General features: G+C 38.5%; 1 protein-coding gene and 1 pseudogene across 3 annotated transcripts in view; both read left to right on the top strand.

The window, feature by feature from the left end:
- The window catches only part of LOC109679001 (deuterosome assembly protein 1-like), a 569,124-nt pseudogene that overhangs the window by 505,677 nt on the left and 41,315 nt on the right, over positions 1–22,132 (top strand).
- Positions 1–22,132, top strand: part of LOC109679004 (deuterosome assembly protein 1-like) — a 37,013-nt gene that overhangs the window by 8,282 nt on the left and 6,599 nt on the right. Inside the window, exons 2-6 of one of the 3 annotated variants that reach the window (XM_074041090.1) lie at positions 1,795–1,966; positions 3,424–3,519; positions 9,737–9,868; positions 12,687–12,800; positions 13,730–14,006. In XM_074041090.1, coding sequence (XP_073897191.1) covers positions 1,829–1,966; positions 3,424–3,519; positions 9,737–9,868; positions 12,687–12,800; positions 13,730–13,990 — 741 coding nt within the window. In that variant the 5' untranslated portion in view covers positions 1,795–1,828 and the 3' untranslated portion in view covers positions 13,991–14,006. Of the gene's footprint in view, positions 1–1,794; positions 1,967–3,423; positions 3,520–9,736; positions 9,869–12,686; positions 12,801–13,729; positions 14,007–22,132 lie in introns of those variants that run through there. The other 2 variants (XM_074041586.1, XM_074042205.1) reach the window with 2 other exon arrangements.

The raw sequence follows: 22,132 nt of genomic DNA, 5'->3' as shown, positions 1-22,132 counted from the left end.
AAGAGACTTTGGGCCTTAGTCCAGGACTACTATAGAGGATTTCAGCATGGTACTGTCAACTTAAAACCTCTCTGATATCAGAGCTAAATCAACATCCCTTGTTAGGTCAGCTCTGGGTGTTTAGAGTGATGCTGAAGATTCGCAGTCGTTGAGTTATGACATCTCTTTCTAACCCATACTGCAATTGAGTGAACTTGTACTCTTTTTTTCAAGCATCTTTTACTGTGTACTACATGGGAGGGCATGTAAGATGGCAAGGAACTTCCTTGGATCTGACCTCTCCACCAATTAGCTGTATATTCTTGGCCTCTGTTTTTCAAATTGCTAAATGATCTTTCATTAGCCCTAAAGTTCTGATTTAGTAAAAGTAAATGGAGGCGATGTCCTTTTACACCTGCCTCTTCCTCTTACCCTCCCTGCTACATAAATATACTAGAAGCATGATCATCAGCACTGAAATGACCCACTTACCTAATGTGGGCGTTGGTGTGTCCCTCACATGTCCAGCTCCCTAGGGAAGGTCTCCACTTGTTTGAAGGAGAACCCTGCACTGGGAGCACCTAGCAGTCTGTCTTCTTGCCCGCTTTCCTTTCTGGAGTCCTCTCTGTGACCTCCTTAGACCCAGATGTTGTCACCCATGTGGCTTTTAGTGCCCAATGCCTTAAACTTAGGCTGTGATGCCCATGTCCAAACGATATCCTCTAACAGACAGCCCACTGAGTTCCCCTCTTTGAGGAGCAGCACTGTAGCCCACTTGTCCTCTGGGATCTGGTCCTACTTAGATTAGACTTGCTTTCCTGTCCCTCACAGGCATGACTGACACCCATTTTGCTTCTGTCAGTCCTCCCCCAGTTATGATGCGGGTCAGTACACATGTACTTACTTGTAAGAGCATTAATCCTTATACTAAAGCTTAATCATTTTTTCAGAATTAGCATATTCCCTACAATTAGCCCACTCTAAAAAAAAGGTTATAGATATAGTTAATACCTATAGTAAGCAGTTATAGTACCTATTAGATTCCTTTTCTGGCCCTGTAGAATTTGGAATTTACTCATGATTGCATAAAAGTATATCATCAGACTGCTTTTTTAAAAAATTATTGTCCCTTTATGAAAAAACAATCAGGTATTTTGCATGAATTCATTGTGGAAATTCTTACTAATGAATCTGGAACTTATTAGTCAAATACTTAATATAATTGATCCACTTGAGGTCTCAAAAGAAAGATAGTTTTGATAGTTTGCAAAGTATTATAACACTGTTCTCATTTCATTATCAGATGTTACTGTGGAATGTACATGTGACCATGACCATTGGCATATAACATATTGCACTTTCTAGTTTTTATTTTTGTGATGATGTTTAAAAAACATATAAGTTATACCTATATGTTCAAAGTGACATAGCATTCTAACAATTACACAGATTAATGTATAATTGATATGCAGTGAGTATAACCAGAAACTCTCCATAAATCAGTGAGTCTTTGATTACTTGTTACTTCTGACACAAGTAATTATTTTATTAAAATAACATATCAAAAGTTATGACCTTAATTTAAGACAAAAAAAATAAAAATAAAAAAGGTTATTTTTTAAAATTAAGTGTATGTACACTATTAGTTCTGAAATTACTTTTAGTTTTAATTTTAAAAATTAGTATCTAGCTTTTGGACTTTTTCCTAAATAATTGAACAATTTGAGGAAATGACCAAGCTATGAAGTATAGTAGTTTTTCTTGCCCTCACATTTCATTCTTTTAAAATGTATTCTGCTTTTCTATAATTGCTAGAGCGTCCCCTTGAGAGGCTGAGCTTCAGGAACTAATGGAACAAATTGACATTATGGTAAGCAACAAAAAATTGGACTGGGAAAGGAAGATGCGGGCTTTGGAGACACGACTGGACCTTCGCGATCAAGAGCTGGCAAATGCACAGACGTGCTTGGATCAGAAAGGCCAAGAGGTACCAACTACCTGTGTGAATGAAGTACAGCCTGTCAGACTCTCTCAAATGGTGTTTACCCACCAGGCTACGTTTTCCACTATGGATACTTTTCTTAGGCATCAGCATTAAACATTTATCACTTAAAATTCCGTCAGCCAGTAGTATATTACAGGTATGATATCAAATCAGTCCATAGACATTTACTGGTAAAGACAGAGCTATAGTGTGTGTGCCATCTACAAAAGTAAACATTTAATATACATGTGAAACAAATATTGTTTGAATTATTTTACTGCTATAGAAACAAAGAAGTGGTCGAAAGTAGACAAAACCATGTCTTTGTTAGAGCAGAGTTCAAGGCATTATTTACCTCTTCTGATCCGGTAGAAGAATATTTCCTGAAAATTAGATGTCAAGAATTGATTGTAGGAGCTGGGGCATGGCTCAATGGTAGAGCACTTACCTAGCAAGTGCAAGGTCCTGAGTTCAAACCCCAGTACCATATAAATAACAAGAAAATAGATAGGCAGTATTTAAAAAAGAAAGAAGTGATTGTAGAACAAAGGAGACCAGACTTGGAAAATGTGTGTGCGTGTGTGCCTGAAGCGCCCACTGAGGGAGTGCCCCCAGCCGCTGCAGGGCTGGTCACTGCCAGTCTGCTGCCTCTAGAAGAATGAGTGAAAGCTCTCTGACCTACAGAGTCCTGGAAAATCATCGGGCTTAGTTAACATGGACTTCATGTCTCTGGATTTTTCTTTTGGATGAGGCATAAGAGAAATGTTTACTAATCATATATTAAAACATCATCAGTTAACATACTTATCAGCCATATTTCTACCTTTATTGGCTTTTTGGTGGAACTTAGTTTTTGGCATTGCTAGCTATGTTCCTGGTTGCTTCAGTCATTGTTATCTAGTTTCCCCTCACAATCAAGGCAGGCCACCAGTCCTGGCATATGCAAGGACTTTTTCTCTCACTTCTATTCCGTAATGACACAGGCATGTAAACACATGGCTTCCCTATAATTAAGTAGACAAATTCAATAAGCCAAATCCTTAACAACTGTTCTTCATGGTACCCACTAAAGCAGAGCTGGCCTTGCAGACAGTGGAGCCTAAAAAGAAAAACAAATATGAATTATGCTAGTAGAAGTTTTGCCTGAGTGAGGATGGCACAGCTTCCCCAAAAGATAGTGCAAAGTAAATTCTAACTCTTCATTTAAAACGTGTTAGTGATAAGGATCTTTTGTTCAGCAGCCACATGCACTGTCCTAATGCGTACCTCGAAGAATAGTGCTAGTGGTGTTTGGATTTTGTGAATTTAATTATTGATAGCAATTTTAAGAACCACAGCACAAATATTTATTCTTGGTTTGGCACATGGTTTTATTTGTATTGTGCTTCTCTTCTGTACATTTTCTGATTTTGTCAGGCAAAATTTAGAAAAACCAAAATTAAATTTGATTTTTCATGTAGGTGGGATTACTTCGACAGAAGTTGGACAGTCTAGAAAAATGTAATTTGGCTATGACTCAGAATTATGAAGGACAACTACAAGCCCTAAAAGCTCAAGTAAGAAAACGTATTAAAATTTAATATTATGCATTGATGTATACTTTGGCCTGTAAAACTGTCTTAATTTTATTTAAGCTGCTTGTTTTCAATGCAAGCAAAAGTCTTTGTATTTTAATCACATTCAACCCTGTCTTTTGCTATTTTATGTATGCTGATTTTTTCTCTCTTACTAGATTGTTAGCTCCATCTGTCTTCTGTGCCCTTCGCTGTTATTACACTGCTAGATAAACAGCTTTCTGTTTCTCCGTAGACTTACTTATTAATTAAATTATAATCCATAGCTATATGACAACAACAAAAAACAATTAGCTTTTGTGATTATTGCTACCTAACAGAAATGCCCTTAACTCTACAGCAGTTTAAAATATGTAAGTTTGCTGTTATGAAATAGGTAATTGAAAGAATAAAACTGGCTGTACTTGGTGGGGTAGTTCATAGGTGACCATGCTTGTGCTGCAGCACGTGACAGATACTGATTTCTGTCTTACTCATCCCTGTAGCTTCCCACTGTGCTGGCAAGGTCACCTCCTCTCCTTCAGATATCACACAGGACAGTAATCACCTGAGCATCTCAGATGCAGATGCTGTATCGTTGCTTAACCTAGTAAGTGAATCAAAATGGGGAATATGGTTTGGTTATGAAATTACACTTTATAACCAACTTTTCTTGGACTGCGAAGATTTCACATGTGAGAATCTAGATAAAGAAGCCCAAAGTAGTTAGTGCTCCTCTATAAGTACATTTTCAGGGAAGAGATTCATCCATTAAGACTGGAATATAAAGCATTGGATGTCACTTAATTGGTATGATCTTCTGAGACTAGCTTAATCTTTCTAGACATTTCACCTGCAATTCAGTTAACTGCCACTAAACTGCAGGTTGGATTATTAAACTACATACAGTTTTTTCCTGGCCAAGTTTCATGCATTTAAAATTTTAAGTCAATCAACTTTGTTTTTCCCTACAGATAACATAAATAAATCAGTAACAGAAATAAATATCAAATACAATGTATACTTGTATTTAGACTTCTGCTTCTGAAAAGACAACTAGATGTACTTTTCTCTATCTTCCTACTAAATGCAGTTAAAAATCCTAGACATTATTTATTAAACAACATAAGAAGACAGTAGAAAGTGGAAAGAAGGGACAGACTGTTTAGGAACCTTAGGAACCAAAACAATGACACGGGGGTGAGTTCACTGGGATTTTTTTTTTTGTTTGTTTCACACACTCCAGACTGCTTAACACAGAAGTAAGCAACCGAGACACATCAGTAGGTACAAACAAATTCACAAAAAGAGCCCTAAAGAAGGTCTGTTGTCTCTAACCAAAAGACCAGGAAGGAGATGTCTAAAAAGATAAAACATTTGTAGATAATAACCACTCTGCTCCAGCCAAACACCACAGAAAAAAATATAACCCCACCTCCACCAATTTAGCAGTGGACTTCCACCCTCTCCAAGCTAGAACAAGGTAGCCCAGGCCCTCCGCTTGAGAGGTGCCTGGAAGACTGGGTAGGGAGACAAGGCCTTCCCTAGCCAATGGGATCAGTGAGAACCATGTGGAGCCTGGGTTTATATGCCAGCCATTTTGTAATGAGCTGCCTCTCCCCTTACTCTCTAAGGTGGTATCAGAGGAAGCCTTGTGGAGAGTCTCCACAGCATAGTAGTAACAAGGCCATTCCCCACCTCCACTACAGTATCACTGAAAGCCACGTGAGAAGCAGTGACAAGGCATCCATGCCCCTCCACTTACAGCAATGTCAGCCAAAGACCTGTGGGGAGGCCAAACTCCTACTCAGTGGCAATAAGGAGCACCTGCCCCTGGGTACCAACTGAAGGCAAGTTAAGCTCTGGACCTCCACTGCCATGTGGCAGTAACGAGACGGCCCTCCATTTTCCCTGCCAAGATTTGTCAGAAAAGGCCTGCTAAAACACAATATTTAATTAAAACTCAGAGTCTCATGACATAATATCCCCAAATGTCCATGTTTCAGTAGGAGGTCTATTATGATAGCAAGAAACAGGAAGATCTTTAATGAGAAAGCATAACCAACAGATGCCAGTGCCAAGGTAGCACAGATGTAAGAAGTAAATGAAAGATGAGGACTTTAAAGCAGATATTATAAAAATGCTTCAATGAGCAATTAAAAACATGCTTGAAATTAGGGAAAAATTAGAAAACTCTAGAAAAGAAATGATACTTTCTAACTGAAAAATACAATAATCCAAAAATTCAGTGGAAGGGCTCAGAAGTAAGATAGAGAAGAAAAGGAAAAGATCCATTACTTCATAGATAGTACAAGAGAAATTGCCTGATGTGAGCAATAGAAAGACTAAAATTCATGTCATCGAATCCCAGAAGGAGAGGAGAAAGGGGGTAAAAAAAGTATTGAAATAATGCCTATAAAGTTCCAAAATTTGGCAAAAATGGAAACCTGTAGATTCAAGACGCTGAGTCAACCTCCAACAGGATAAACCCAAGGAAATGTATGGCAAACACACTACAGTCAAAGTTCCCAAAACAAAAACAAATAATAAGCCTTGGAGGCAGCAAGAGAGAAATGACATCTTACTTATGCGCATAGATTTCACATCCCAAATCATGGAGGCCAAGGAAGTGGCACAATGTATTTCAAGAGCTGAAAAACAGAATTATCAACCAAGAATGCTATGTTCAGCAAAAATATCCTTTAGGAATGAAGGAGAAATCAAGACATTGTCAAAAGAAGTAAAACTGAGAGCATTTGTCACCAGAAGACTTATCCTAAAACAATGGCTAAAAGGAAGTTCTCTTTACAGAAAAGAAATGATAAAGAAGGAATCTTGAGACATCAGAAATGAAAAAGAAAACAGGACAAAGTGAAAACAAGAATAAATGGCAATAAACTTGCCTTCTGTTCTTTAATTTTCTAAATTGCTGGCTTAAAAAAACTATAATGGGCTGGCAGAGTGACTTTAAGTGGTAGAGAACATGCCTAGCATGTGGTCCTGAGTTCAAACACCAGTACCACCAAAAAATGCATAACAATGTCTATAATGTGTGTAGAGGAAATACTTAGGACAATTATGTTATAAATTGGAAGGATAAAGAACAGTCAGATTTCTACATTTGAATTGAGAAAATACCAATGCCAGTAGACTGCGATAAATCACGTAAGTACCGTGTAATACCAAGACAACCGCTAAAACTACAGAAAGATGTACATCACAATAAAGTCCAAGGAAAAGAAGAATGTGAAAACAGAAATCCCAAACTGCAGAAAAAACAGAAAACAAAACAAGAAAGTCAAGCTTAAACTTAACAAATCAATAATTACATTAAATAGAAATTGTCTAAATAAACCAATTAAAATAAAGTAATAGAGGAGTAAATTTTTTAAATGACCCAACTCTATGCTCTGTTCCAGACACTCACTTCAACTATAGTTAAATAGGCAAGCTGTAAGTAAAAAGATTGAAAAATATGCATGCAAATATTAAGAGAAAACACAAGTGGTTCCAGGATGATTCAGTGGAAAAAGACAAGTCTTTTCAACAAATGCACAGGGACAACAAGATATCCACATGCTAAAGAATTAGGTTGGGCCCTTGCCTTAAACCTTGATAAAAATGCAAAAGCTAAGTCTATAAAATTTGTAGAGGAAAACATGGGAGCAAACCTTTGTGACCTTGGATTAGGCAATGGTTACTTAGGTATTCACAAACAACAAAAATATTAGATAAACTTGACTATCAGAATTTTTCAAGCTTCAAAGAGCACCATCTGCAGAATGAAAAACAGCATACAGAATGGAAAAAATATTTGTAAATCGTGTATAATATAAAAATAACATTCACTGCTTGTATTCATTTTCTGTTGCTATGATAAAATACCTGAGGCCAAGCATTTTTAAGAGGTTTAATGTAGCTCACAGTTTTGGAGACTGAAAGTCCTAGATCAGAAAACCCCATAACCTCCCTGTTTGGCCCCTCGTGGGGGCTCCTCTGACTGTTAGAATACAGTTGATGACATGACAGTGGTGAGAATTTGTATGAGCGTAATCACATGTCAAGACAGGAAGCTAGAGAGACTCAGGAGTCAGACTTGCTCTTTTTATAACAGCCCACTCTCTCAGAAAGTAACAAGGGTCTGATGAAACTACAATAATGCCTTCCAAGTATAGCAACCCAATGACAAGATCGCCTGTTAGGCACTACCTGCTAAAGGCTCCGCCACCTCTCAACAGCACACACTGAGAACCAATTCTCGGCAATGAGCTTTTGTATGTGGGACACACTCTGACCAAATCCAAGCCATAGCTCACTGATCAACAATAAAAAGACAGATTTGAATAGACAGCTCTCCAATAAGATACATGGATGGTCAATAAGCACATGCAAAACTACTGAACACCACTAGTCATTAGGGAAACATAAATCAGAGCCACAGTGAGAAGCCCCCCGCACACCTTGGGGAAGGCTGTAATAAAAACACTATCAAGTGTTGATGAGGATACGGGGAAACTGCAACCCAGTACATCGTGAGCAGGTATATGAAGTGGGGCGCCCCTCGGGAAAACAGTTCAGCAGATTCTGCAAAAGTTAGAGTTCCTATAGAATGCAGCAGTTCCACTCCTAAGTATAAATTCATGAGGAATGAAAGCACATAGCCACACAAAAACTTGCATGTAAATGTTCATAGCAGCTTCTTCATACTTTCCCTGAAGTGAAAGAACTCAAATGCCCAACAACTGATGAATGGTAAACAAACCGTGGTATATACATGCAATGGAATCTGTTCAGGTAAATTTTAGGGTAAGTGAAATACATTTCATAAGAAATCATATGAGGCAAAAAATGCAAAAGTAGCTACTTTAATATCAGATAAAGTAGACACAATTATTCATAACTTTATTTGTAATAGGCAAAAGCTGGAAACAAAGTCTCAGTATGTAAATGGTTAAACACACTGTGATGCATTCATACAATGAAATACTCAGCACTAAAGAGGAATCACTAATGATATGGGCGTGGACCTTGAGGACATTAAGCCGAATGAAAAGCTCCAATCGCAGAGGGTCATATACACATTATGTACTATTTTATAATATTCCCAAGATGACAGTTACCAAAATGGAAAGACATTACTGGTTACCAGAAACTAGGAGCAGGAGGACGAGGGGGATGTGTGTGGCTCTCAGCAGGTAGCAGGAGATTGACCTTTGTGATGATAGAATAGTTCTGTGAATCTCTCTCTCACTATCTCTCCCTCTCTCTCTCTCTTTCTCTCTCTTGGTGCCCCTGACCTCATGTAAGCTGTGCCCCTGAGCTACACCTCTGGCCTGAGTTCTGTATCTTGGTGTGATTGTGGTCGCTCAGCTCTACGCGTGATAAATGGCCGAGGGTATACACACAGATATAGGACCGATTTCAAATTGTTGGGTTTGATAATGTACGGTAGTTCATTAAGATGTACACATGTGGAGAAACTTGTGAAATGGGCCCAGAACCTCTCTGTGTAACTTTGCAACTTCCTTGGAACCTGTAGCTATTTCAGCATAAAAAGTATAACTAAAATACATTTGGAAGCAGATATATGGAAATTTCCTCAGTGCTGCTTATAGAAGTGTTACCTTTTACATCAACTATTCAATTTCTTAGTTAAGGTCTATGCTGGTTATTTTATTATTTTTAATTAGCCACTGTTTACAAGATAGTTAAATGATGAAAACCAAGAGGTAGCTCACCTGCCCACGTGTCTACCCAGTGCAATGGAGGAAATGCAGCAGACACATTGAGTCTCTCTCTCCTCCTTGGCTTCATCGTCATCATTTTTTTCTATGTTGTCTTAAGCTGGTTATTTTATATATTGAGTTGCCAAAATTAAAATTGTCAACACAAGATGGCACTAAATAAAAGTAAGAAAAAAATGTTTTAATTGTGAACTTTGCTATATATGGTTGAGACAAAACTGAACAAAACATTTATCAAGTGAATCGTTATTTAAGTGTGAAGTCAATGAAGTCCCAAATTTACATCAAGGCCAAATCCTGTTCAGCTTCAGTAATTTAATTTTAATAAACGGTTCTGTCTCACTAATTGGAACAGTTAAGCTTTATTGAACTTTGTCATCATGCCTTAAATTTTCAGAGATACACAAGAAGAAGCATGGTGAGCTCAAGCTAGAAAGAAATGCTGATAGTAAAATGTTAGTGTTTTTCTATTACAGTTTTCTAAGCTAACAAGCAACTTTGAAAAACTGAGATTACATCAGATGAAGCAAGACAAAGCTCACCGAAAAGAATTTCCTCACAGAGAAGACATGCCGTTTGAACTGAGCAATTTGAGCCAAAAATTAGAGGTGAGATATGTTTTCTTAGTTTCTTCAGGCGTCATAAAGATTGATTTCATGGGGGGCACTGAGGTGTCAGTTTCTAGTGCATGCGGGGGCGTGCACATGGTGGTAACAAACACCATTGCCAACCATCCTCTGTTGAGTACAGTTTCCTCCCTTCCAGCACTTCATGAATTAAAACATCACTTTGATTTATGCATCTTTTATATATATCAGTATTTTGGGAGAGCCGAAAAACGTTCAAAGAAACTGCAGCTGTTGAGTGAAATTGAAGGACACCCCTGGGGTCAGTTACAGCACATATCTAATAAATCTTTTAATGGCCATTTAACTCTTAGGCACTTAAATCCTAAGGTAGCCTCACAATAGTGTTCAGAGCAGGACTTGACGTTTCAGGGTTTTCTTTAAAGGCATAGCGCAACTCCAATTAAGTTGCTCTATTTCACCCAGAATGTCTGAAATCTTAGTTTGCTGTGTCACAGATGCCCTTATTCTCAGCTTTTTAACTTTCCAGCTTAGAAAACAAACACCGACTCTTTTCCTTCCCTATATGTGGGGAGCAGATTAAAGCCTATGAGAACTGGACATAAGCAAATCAAGATGCAGTTAATTTCTTTTACATGTAGGCAGAGATAGGCACAGCCCCTGCCATGAAACAGGGAAAGGCAGAAGAGCTTCATCTCCTAAGTTGCGTTCAGAGAAGCAGGAACACACGTTTCTCCTGTTGCAATGTCACACCCCTTCCTGTGGCTCCACCCAGTTTTCTGCTTTAAAAGACCCCTAAAGGAGGAAGAGGGGCTTTTGCTTTTTGGGGCTTTACTTTGGGCTTTTGGACTTTTTGCTTGGCTTTTGGCTTTTTGCTTTGGGGGGCTTTTCGCTTTTGAATACTGGGAGGAAGCTTTTACTTTGGGCCTTTTGGTGAAGGAAGCTTTTGGAAGGGAAAAGAATTATTGAAGGGAAAAATTGCTGAAGGGAAAAGAGTTGTTGAAGGGAAAATGCTAAAGAGGGGTTGATAGAAAGTCTGCACCCAAAACTTTAACAGAACTTTAACAGAAAGCAAGGCTGAGAAAGAACTTCATACATAGACCTTAGGAGAGCTAAAGAAAAGCCAAAGAGAACATGGGACAGTGCACAGTGCAAGTCTTAAGGACGAGACCTTAAGAGTTAGGTATGTGCAGTTTTGTGGCTGCTGGTTTGCAAGTTTGAGCACTGAGGCTTTGAGAGAGATGGGATAGTGCAAGCCTGGGGGCAAAAGACTTGAAGGGCAATTAAGCTAAAGATAAGCTAAGAGCAAACATGGGACAGTGGGAGCCTAAGGAAAGAGGTTTTAAGCAAGGTTTTAAAGAAGACTTTAGAAGCAAGATTTTAAAGAACTACAAGAAGTAAGGCCTTAAAAAATCAAGATAGAGAAAAGAAGCAATGAGGGTTGTGCATTTCCAGCCGAGTGTACAACACACCTGACCCCAGCTTTCTGTCTGTCTCTCTATCCTGTGTCTTTTCTCAAATCTCCAGTCGCCCCCAGTTAAACCCAGTTAGGTCCAGAAATAACCAAGGAGCACGAGAGAAAGCCTCGCTCCAGCAAGGGAGGGAGTGCGAGAAACAGCACCCCCTTCAGCTATATGCTTTAATATCCCCGCTGCAGGTTATGAGTGGCTCATGGATTCTACCATAAAATCCTATAGTCTGACTTCAGCAGGGCTTCCCACCTATAGATAGATAGTGCTGCTGTCTGTCTGTCTATCTATTGGCAGTACTGGGGTTTGAACTCAGAGCCTTGCGCTTGCTAGGCAGGTGCTCTACCCCTTGAGCCACATCCCCTGCCCTTACCGGCTTTAGTTAGTTTTTTGAATAGGGTCTCACTTTTTGCCTGGGTTGGCTTCAGACAGCAATATTCCTATGTATGCCTCCTACATAGCTTGGTCTACAGCTGTGAGGCACTATGCCTGACATATTTGTTGAGATAGAGGTCTCAATTTCTTTCATTCTTCTCAAACCCTAAACTGCAGCACCACCATCCCCAGCCAACAATCCTATTTATCCTACTTATTGTCTGGTAATGGTTTTCCACCTTTCAATGACAAAGATTAGAGACTTTTAGGAACTTTTGGTCTGGCCTTTCTCTTACTTTTCATATTGCACCCCAGATCTGCCCTTTGTCTTTCCTCCTGTCTAGTTGTCTTGGTCCCGTTTCATGTATCCCATCATACTCTTCCATTAACTGTATTTCTGCCCCAAATATCTTTAATACCAGAGAAAACTAAGGTCTGGGATCATAGCCCTTAAGCTACACTATTGCAGAAACTTTGTAGGAAGTCCTGGGTTTTCTCTTTAGAAGTCCTGCAAATTTTACATCTTGCAGGGTAATATTTGAAATTCCAAAAGCCCCACAATCCCAAACCTTATTGAATATTGGCATAATGCCACAGGTGGAAGATTCCACACCTGATCTCATATAAGTTACAGTCAAAACACAGGCACACTAAAAATATTGTATAAAATTAGCTTCGAGCTAGTGTGTGTAAGGTACGTGGGAAACAAATGAATTTTGTGTTTCAGCTTGGGTTGCATCTCTAAGGTGTCTCATTGTGTGCAGGCAAATATTCCAGAATCTGAAACACTCTAGTCCCAGCATTTCAGATAAGGGATGCTCAGTCGTAGTCACAGATCCAACATGCTGATTTGATACATTTTTGCTTAGCTGTTTTCCTACTAGGTTAAAGAGTGAACTTACTTTTTCTCCCTCAGGACCCAGACACACAAATGAAAGGAGCCCTTTAAATGAATAATGTTCTTCAATTTGTGTTTGTCTCCCCACTTTTCAAAGGAATTTAGAGCAAAATCAAGAGAATGGGACAAGCAAGAGATACTATATCAGACGCACCTGGTTTCTTTAGATGCTCAACAAAAACTACTGTCTGAAAAAGGTAATCAATTTCAGGTAAATTATCTAACACTTTTCTCTAAATTAGAAAAAATAGAGGCTAAATATTGCCATCTTTGCCATTCAGCATGTAATTTATTTACAAATTGAAACATAAATGTAAGGAAAATAACCAGAGTAAGTCCACTGGTGGGTACAATCACCAACACTTGTAATCTCTAATGACAAATATAGTCTACACGTCTGAAAGCATGATGCTATTAAAAATTCCACTGTATGTCTTCATTTGGGCATGGTAGTTCACGCCTATAATCCTACCACTCAGGAGGCAGAGATCAGAGGATCACAAGGTTGAAGCCATCCTGAGCAACATAGTGAGACCCTGTCTCAAAAACTCACAAAAACTTCTCTTCTGCGTGGTCTGTTCATGCTCTGCTTGTTTTCCTTTTGTGGCATTTGTACTTCTTATTGATGTGTGGAAGTAGTATACATAAGGAATCATTAAACCTTTTTATGTGTGTTAGCAAACTTTTTCCCTACAATTCATTTGATTCTGTTTTGCTTATTTTTGGTCATAAAGACATTTTTCAACTAGAGCATAATTGAATTCATAAATCTTTTCTTTTGGCAGCTTCTAGATTTTCTTTCTTGCTTAGTAAGATTTTTCTACCTCTCTTTTCTACCCTTCCCTACTCTACAATTTAGCAGTAAGATTATAAAAATACATTTTGTACTGCCTGAAATTGAGATTTTTGGAACAAACAGCACTGCATTCTTCAAGCCCAACTCCATTGTTACAAAACATACTTAAAGAACTGGAGGTGTAGCTTAAGTGGTAGAGCACCTGCCTAATAAGCCCAAGGCCCTGAGTTCACACTCCAGTACCACCAAAAAAAGATATTTTATTGATTCTTTCATTCTTTTATTCTGTGTAAGTTTAAATATAATGTTCTTCACTTAATTCATTCAGTTCTCATATTTCTCAGAAACAGGTGCAAAATTACCAAACTCAACTAAATGGTAAAAAACAGTGCACTGAAGACAGCAGCTCTGAAATGCCTCATTTGGTTTGTGAAGCGGATTCCAGTTGTGAAACCAAAGAAAGAGATGAATTCATCATTGAAAAATTAAAGTCAGCTGTGAGTGAAATAGCACTAAGCAGGAACAAGCTACAAGATGAAAATCAGAAGCTCTTACAGGAACTCAGAATGTACCAAAGACAGTGCCAGCTGGAGAATTACTTTTAATTTTCCTGTGGATTGTGTAAGTGCTGAATCGGCAGGGATAGGATTAGAAAGCTGGCATTCTGTCACACGTGTAAGTCAGTTCATACTTTCTCTTAGTAAGTAATTCTCATGAGTAGATTCAGTAATGACGCAGATACCTCACCGCGCTGGAGTGCACTTTGGTTCTGCAGCAGAATGATAGTAGTTATCACTAGTGCATGGTAACACAGTCACATACAGACCCCATGCCTAAAAGCAGACCTGCTAACCATACACCTGCCTCTGTCCCCATGCCTCGTAACTCCCGGGAATCCTGGGTTAGAGATAGAGGATATCATGAAAGGTTAAGCAATCTAATAACCTCAGTGAGAGGCTTGGGAGGGTAACTCCTTCTGATTCTTCACTGGTAACTTGATGTATTAGCTTTCCATCACTATAACAAAACACCTGAAATAATCAGTTTATAAAGATATAAAAGGTTTATTTTGCTTATAGTTTTGGAATTCTAGTCCACTATTGGTTGACCCTATTGCTTTGGGCCTATGGTAGGGCAGAACTTGATGTTAGAAATATGTGATAGAATAAAGCCACTCACTTCATGACCAGGAAACAAGTCACACCCCCATTGACTTCAAGGCTTCTCACCCTGCTCACATCCCTAGGGTTCAGCAACTTCCCAGCAGTGCCACCCTATGCACCAAACCTTTGGGAGACATTTAATGTCCAAACTATAGCACCGATCATAATCACCTACCAAGCAGTAGTCTAGAATTTGTTTTTAGGTAACCTTAACATTGTAGATGTAATAGATCATTTATCCAAATACTTTTTTTGTCTTTCTGTTTCTTGTAATCATTAGGAAAATTCTAAAGTATCCATCAAAATTGGCCATTGCTGACTTCCTAACAGTGAAAGAATTATTTATATTTTACTCCTCTGCTTGAGACATTCTGTGGTTTTTCTCTCTCATTCTCAGTTTTATTATCTCCTACCTCCAAACATTCAGCTACTTACTACCATTTCTTTATGCAATTGGTCCATCCTTGGCCACACTCTCTTCCCTACCCATCCTACAATACACTTTTTGAAGTCACTATCTGAGCAGACTTCCAATTCCCTAAGACATTCCACGCCAATATCTTCTGCCACTTAAACTGTGAGTATTATTTCTTAGTCCTGAGCCAGCTCGTCATCTCCCATGCTACCACGTTATGTATGGATTCACCCTCAAGCTTCTTTCTGTGCGAGCATCTGCTGTTCTCTGTCCCTCTGCCCCACATTTGAGAACACAAGGTTTCCAGGTCCTCATTCATTTTTTTTTTGAGCTTCCATATGTTTTATCTCGCTTTACCAATTATTGGTCCAGGCATGACTCAAGGGTTAGAGTGCTTACATAACACAATAAAATTATCAAAAGTTGTGCGTTTTACATTCATACAGTACTGTCATCTAATCCCCAAGTCTTTTTTTTAAATTATTTTATTATTCATATGTGCATACAAGGCTTGGGTCATTTCTCCCCCCTGCCCCCACCCCCTCCCTTACCACCCACTCCGCCCCCTCCTTCTCCCCCCCCAATACCCAGCAGAAACTATTTTATCCTTACTTCTAATTTTGTTGTAGAGAGAGTATAAGCAATAATAGGAAGGAACAAGGGTTTTTGCTGGTTGAGATAAGGATAGCTATACAGGGCATTGACTCACATTGATTTCCTGTGCATGGGTGTTACCTTCTAGGTTAATTCCTTTTGATCTAACCTTTTCTCTAGTACCTGGTCCCCTTTTCCTATTGGCCTCAGTTGCTTTAAGGTATCTGCTTTAGTTTCTCTGCGTTAAGGGCAACAAATGCTAGCTAGTTTTTTAGGTGTCTTACCTATCCTCACCCCTTCCTTGTGTGCTCTCGCTTTTATCATGTGCTCATAGTCCAATCCCCTTGTTGTGTTTGTCCTTGATCTAATGTCCACATATGAAGGAGAACATACGATTTTTGGTCTGTTATGCCAGGCTAACCTCACTCAGAATAATGTTCTCCAATTCCATCCATTTACCAGCGAATGATAACATTTCATTCTTCTTCATGGCGGCATAAAATTCCATTGTGTATAGATACCACATTTTCTTAATCCATTCGTCAGTGCTGGGGCATCTTGGCTGTTTCCATAACTTGGCTATTGTGAATAGTGCTGCAATAAACATGGGTGTGCAGGTGCCTCTGGAGTAACCTGTGTCACAGTCTTTTGGGTATATCCCCAAAAGTGGTATTGCTGGATCAAATAGTAGATCAATGTTTACCTTTTTAAGTAGCCTCCAAATTTTTTTCCGGAGTGGTTGTACTAGATTACATTCCCACCAACAGTGTACGAGGGTTCCTTTTTCCCCACATCCTCGCCAACACCTGTTGGTGGTGGTGTTGCTAATGATGGCCATTCTAACCGGTGAGGTGGAATCTTAGTGTGCATTTCCTTTATTGCTAGAGATGGTGAGCATTTTTTCATGTGCTTTTTGGCCATTTGAATTTCTTCTCTTGAGAAAGTTCTGTTTAGTTCACTTGCCCATTTCCTTATTGGTTCATTAGTTTTGGGAGAATTTAGTTTTTTAAGTTCCCTATATATTCTGGTTATCAGTCCTTTGTCTGATGTGTAGCTGGCAAATATTTTCTCCCACTCTGTGGGTGTTCTCTTCAGTTTAGAGACCATTTCGTTTGATAAACAGAAGCTTTTTAGTTTTATGAGGTCCCATTTACCTATGCTATCTCTTAGTTGCTGTGCTGCTGGAGTTTCGTTGAGAAAGTTCTTAACTATATGTACTAACTCCAGAGTATTTCCTACTCTTTCCTGTATCAACTTTAGAGTTTGTGGTCTGATATTAAGATCCTTGATCCATTTTGAGTTAATCTTGGTATAGGGTGATATACATGGATCTAGTTTCAGTTTTTTGCAGACTTCTAACCAGTTTTCTCAGCAGTTTTTGTTGAAGAGGCTGCTATTTCTCCATCGCATATTTTTAGCTCCTTTGTCAAAGACAAGTTGGTTATAGTTGTGTGGCTTCAAATCTGGGTCCTCTATTCTGTTCCACTGGTCTTCATGTCTGTTTTTGTGCCAGTACCATGCTGTTTTTATTGTTATTGCTTTGTAATATAGTTTGAAATCAGGTATCATGATACCTCCAGCATTGTTCTTTTGACTGAGTATTGCCTTGGCTATTCGTGGCCTCTTGTGTTTCCATATAAATTTCATGGTAGATTTTTCAGTCTTTTTAATGAATGTCATTGGACTTTTGATGGGAATCGCATTAAACATGTAGATTACTTGAGGGAGTATGGACATTTTTACTATGTTGATTCTACCAATCCCTGAGCATGGGAGATCTCTCCACTTTCTATAGTCTTCCTCAATCTCTTTCTTCAGAAGTGTATAGTTTTCCTTGTAGAGGTCTTTCACATCTTTTGTTAGGTTTACACCTAGGTATTTGATTTTTTTTGAGGCTATTGTAAATGGAATTGTTTTCATTCATTTTCAGTTTGCTCATTGTTAGTGTATAGAAATGCTAATGATTTTTCTATGTTGATTTTATATCCTGCTACCTTGCTATAGCTATTGAAGATGTCTAGAAGCTTCTGAGTAGAGTTTTTTTGGGTCTTTAAGGTATAGGATCATGTCATCTGCAAATAGGGATATTTTGACAGTTTCTTTACCTATTTGTATTCCTTTTATTCCTTCTTCTTGCCTAATTGCTCTGGCTAGGAATTCCAGTACTATGTTGAATAGGAGTGAAGATAGTGGGGTCCTTGTCTGGTTCCTGATTTTAGAGGGAATGGTTTCAGTTTTTCTCCGTTAAGTATAATGCTGGCTGTAGGGTTGTCATATATACCTTTTATAATGTTGAGGTACTTTCCTTCTATTCCTAATTTTCTTAGAGCTTTTATCATGAAATGGTGTTGGATCTTATCAAAGGCTTTTTCTGCATCTATTGAGATGGTCAAGTGGTTTTTGTCTTTGGTTCTGTTAATGTGGTTTATTACGTTTATTGATTTTCGTATGTTGAACCACCCCTGCATCCCTGGGATGAAGCCTACTTGGTCGTGGTGAATAATCTTTTTGATGTGTTGTTGAATTCGGTTTGCCATTATTTTGTTGAGGATTTTTGTGTCAATGTTCATTAAGGAGATTGGCCTATAGTTCTCCTTTTTGGAGGTGTCTTTGCCTGGTTTTGGGATAAGTGTAATACTGGCTTCATAAAATGTGTTTGGCAGTTTTCCTTCCCTTTCTATTTCGTGGAACAGTTTAAGGAGGGTTGGTATCAGTTCTTCTTTAAAGGTCTGATAGAATTCAGCAGAGAATCCATCAGGTCCTGGACTTTTCTTTTTGGGGAGACTCTTGATTGCTGCTTCAATTTCATTTTGTGTTATAGATCTATTCAGGTGATTAATTTCCTCTTGGTCAGTTTTGGATGATCATATGTATCTAGAAATCTGTCCATTTCATTAAAATTTTCAAATTTATTTGAATAAAGGTTCTCAAAGTAGTCTCTGATGATTTCCTGGACTTCCATGGTGTTTGTTGTTATCTCCCCTTTTGCATTCCTGATTCTACTAATTTGGGTTTTTTCTCTCCTCATTTTACTCAGGTTTGCCAGGGGTGTATTGATCTTGTTTATTTTTTCAAAGAACCAACTTTTTGTTCCAGTAATTCTTTGTATGGTTTTTTTGGTTTCTATTTCGTTGATTTCAGCTCTTATTTTTATTATTTCTCTCCTTCTGTTTCTTTTGGGATTTGCTTGTTCTTGTTTTTCTAGGAGTTTGAGATGTATCATTAGGTTATTAATTTGGGATCTTTCAGTCTTTTTAATACATGCACTCATGGCTATAAACTTTCCTCTCAGGACTGCCTTTGCTGTGTCCCATAGGTTCCTGTGGGTTGTGTTTTCATTTTCATTGACTTCCAGGAACTTTTTAATTTCCTCTTTTATTTCATTGATGATCCATTGTTCATTGAGTAATGAGTGATTTAGTTTCCAGCTGTTTGCATGTTTTTTGTCTTTACTTTTGTTGTTGAGTTCTACTTTCACTGCATTGTGATCAGATAGTATGCACGGTACAATTTCTATTTTCTTATCTTTGCTGAGAATTGCTTTGTGCTCTAAGATATGATCTATTTTTGAGACGGTTCCATGGGCTGCTGAGAAGAATGTATATTGTGTAGAAGTTGGATGACATGTTCTGTAGACATCAACTAGGTCCATTTGATCTATTGTATATTTTAGATCTTGGATTCTTTATTGATTTTTTGTTTGGATGACCTATCTATTGATGATAATGGGGTGTTAAAGTCTCCCACAACCACTGTGTTGGAGTTAATATATGCTTTTAGGTCTTTCAGGGTATGTTTGATGAAATTGGGTGCGTTGACATTGGGTGCATACAGGTTGATGATTATTATTTCCTTTTGGTCTATTTCCCCTTTTATTAGTATGGAATGTCCTTCTTTATCTCGTTTGATCAATGTAGGTTTGAAGTCTACTTTGTCAGAGATAAGTATTGCTAGTGCTGCCTGTTTTCTGGGGCCATTGGCTTGGTAAATCTTCTTCCAGCCTTTCACCCTAAGCCTATGCTTATTTCTGTCGGTGAGATGGGTCTCCTGTAAGCAACAAATTGTTGGATCTTCCCTTTTAATCCATTTTTTCAAGCGGTGCCTTTTGATGGCTGAATTAAGTCTGTTAACATTAAGTGTTAGTACTGATAGGTATGTGGTGATTCGTGTCATTTAGTTGTCTTAGTTGTTTGAAGGTTTGATTGTGTGTACCTAAGTGGAGGTTACTCTCTACTGTGTTGCTTTTTCTTTTCCTGTGGTTTGGTGCTGCCTGTCTTTTCATGGTTAAATTGGTTTCACTTTCTGTGTGCAGAATCCCTTGAAGAATCTTTTGTAGTGGTGGCTTTGTGGTCACATATTGTTTTAGTTTCTGCTTATCATGGAAAACTTTTATTGCTCCATCTATTTTGAATGATAGTTTTACTGGGTAGAGTGTCCTGGGGTTGAAGTTATTTTCATTCAGTGCCCAGAAGATCTCACCCCACGCTCTTCTTTTAATGTTTCTGTTGAGAAGTCTGCTGTGATTTTGATGGGTTTACCTTTGTATGTTACTTGTTTTTTCTCTCTTACAGCCTTCAATATTCTTTCCATAGTTTCTGAACTTGTTGTTTTAATGATGATATGTTGTGGGGTAGTTTTATTTTGATCTGGTCTGTTTGGTGTCCTGGAGGCCTCTTGCATCTTACGGGAATATCTTTCTCTAGATTTGGGAAATTTTCCATTGTTATTTTGTTGAATACATTACGCATTCCCTTCGCTTGCACCTCTTCTCATTCTTCGATGCCCATGATTCTCAAGTTTGGTCTTTTGATGGAGTCGGTGAGTTCTTGCATTTTCTTTTCACAGGTCTTGAGTTGTTTAATTAATAGTTCTTCGGTTTTTCCTTTAATTACCATTTCATCTTCAAGTTCTGAGATTCTGTCTTCTGTTTGTTCTGTTCTGCTGGATTGGCCTTCCGTTTTGTTTTTCAGTTCTGTTTCATTCTTTTTTCTGAGGTTTTCCATATCCTGCGTGGTTTCCTCTTTAATGTTGTCTATTTTTGTCCTGAGTTCATTTATCTGTTTATTCATTGTGTTCTCTGTTTCACTTTGGTGTTTATACAGTGCTTCTATGGTTTCCTTTATTTCTTCTTTTGCTTTTTCAAATTCTCTATTTTTGTTGTCTCGGAATTTCTTGAGTGTCTTCTGTACATTTTGGTTGACCCTATCCAGTATCATCTCTATAAAATTCTCATTGAGTACCTCTAGTATGTCTTCTTTTAAATTATTCTTGTGTGCTTCATTGGTTCCTTTGGCATAGTTTATCTTCATTTTGTTGGAGTCTGGATCTGAGTTTCTGTTTTCTTCATTCCCCTCTGGTTCCTATACTAATTTTTTGCTGTGGGGAAACTGGTTTCCCTGTTTTTTCTGTCTTCCTGTCATTGTCTTTGGTGTTGTTACTGTCCCTGTACTGTGTGCAATTAAGTATTTTCTAGCTTGTAATAATAACAATGGTAATATTTAGAATGGAAGGGTGAGCGGAGATGGAAAGCAAGAAGTTAAAGAAAAGGGAAAAACAAATAAACAGAGAAGAAGAAGAAAACAGAACAAGGAATCAGACAAGAAAGTTTCAAAGGTATAAACAGGGAGTGTTAGTGTACTAATTGACAGTAAGCTTGTCTGCGTCTTCCCAAGCCATCTGGGCACGGGCGACTGTCGGCCCGAGGGCCCTCCTTGTTTCTCTGTTTAACGTGAAGTGGAGATTCTATGCGCTGGCTATAGGTGTGGAGGGGTCAAAGTTTTGCCTCTTCTCAGTGATTTTGCCTGCAAAATGTGTCTCCAGCGTCTCTCCAAGATTTCACTATAGGAGGCTTGCTTTCTGCTTCTTCCCTCTAGCTGCCATCTTGGAATCCAGTGGCATTTCTAAAAGAAGTAAATCTTCCCCATCTCAAACTCTAGCTTTTAAGAGGTAGGGCATTATTCTAAGAAAAACTAGAATATGGATGTAAACAAGCGAACGAAACTAAACTACATATGCTAACCATGGAGGAAGCCAGACATTTTCTAGAAAGAGAAACACCTCTGGCTCGTTATAGTCTAGAAGAGAATAACCTCATTCTTTTGCTGTGGAGGTTACCCAGGGTCTTCTGTGGTCAGTTTGCAGTCAGCCCATGCTGTCTTGCTTCAGCTGTGCTTGTGTGACTGCTGCTTCCTATGGAGGTCTCACCCTGTCCGTGGCTGCTTCTCATTCACCTCCCTGGGAATGGGACAACGGGTCCTGCCTTCTGTTTAGAGAAAAAAATTTTTCTAATTAGAATATATTCATTGTACAGGGTGATTCATTGTGACAGTTTCAAATAGGCTTATATCATGCATTGGTTAAATCACCCCCACCGTGTCTCCCCCTCAACCCCCTCCTAACTCCACTTAAAACTATTGCAAGAGGTTTCTTTTATTCTATTTTATATATATATATATATATATATATATATATAAAAGAAGTTCATCGACCATATACCCTCACCTTCATCTCCTCCATTCACCCTCCCCCTCCTCACAAGAACCCATACATTACACCTATTTTACAGTTCTGTCTTC

This window comes from Castor canadensis, chromosome 1 (assembly GCF_047511655.1).
Source record: "Castor canadensis chromosome 1, mCasCan1.hap1v2, whole genome shotgun sequence".
Taxonomy (NCBI): Eukaryota; Metazoa; Chordata; class Mammalia; order Rodentia; family Castoridae; genus Castor; species Castor canadensis.
This window is presented reverse-complemented; position numbering and strand designations above follow the sequence as displayed.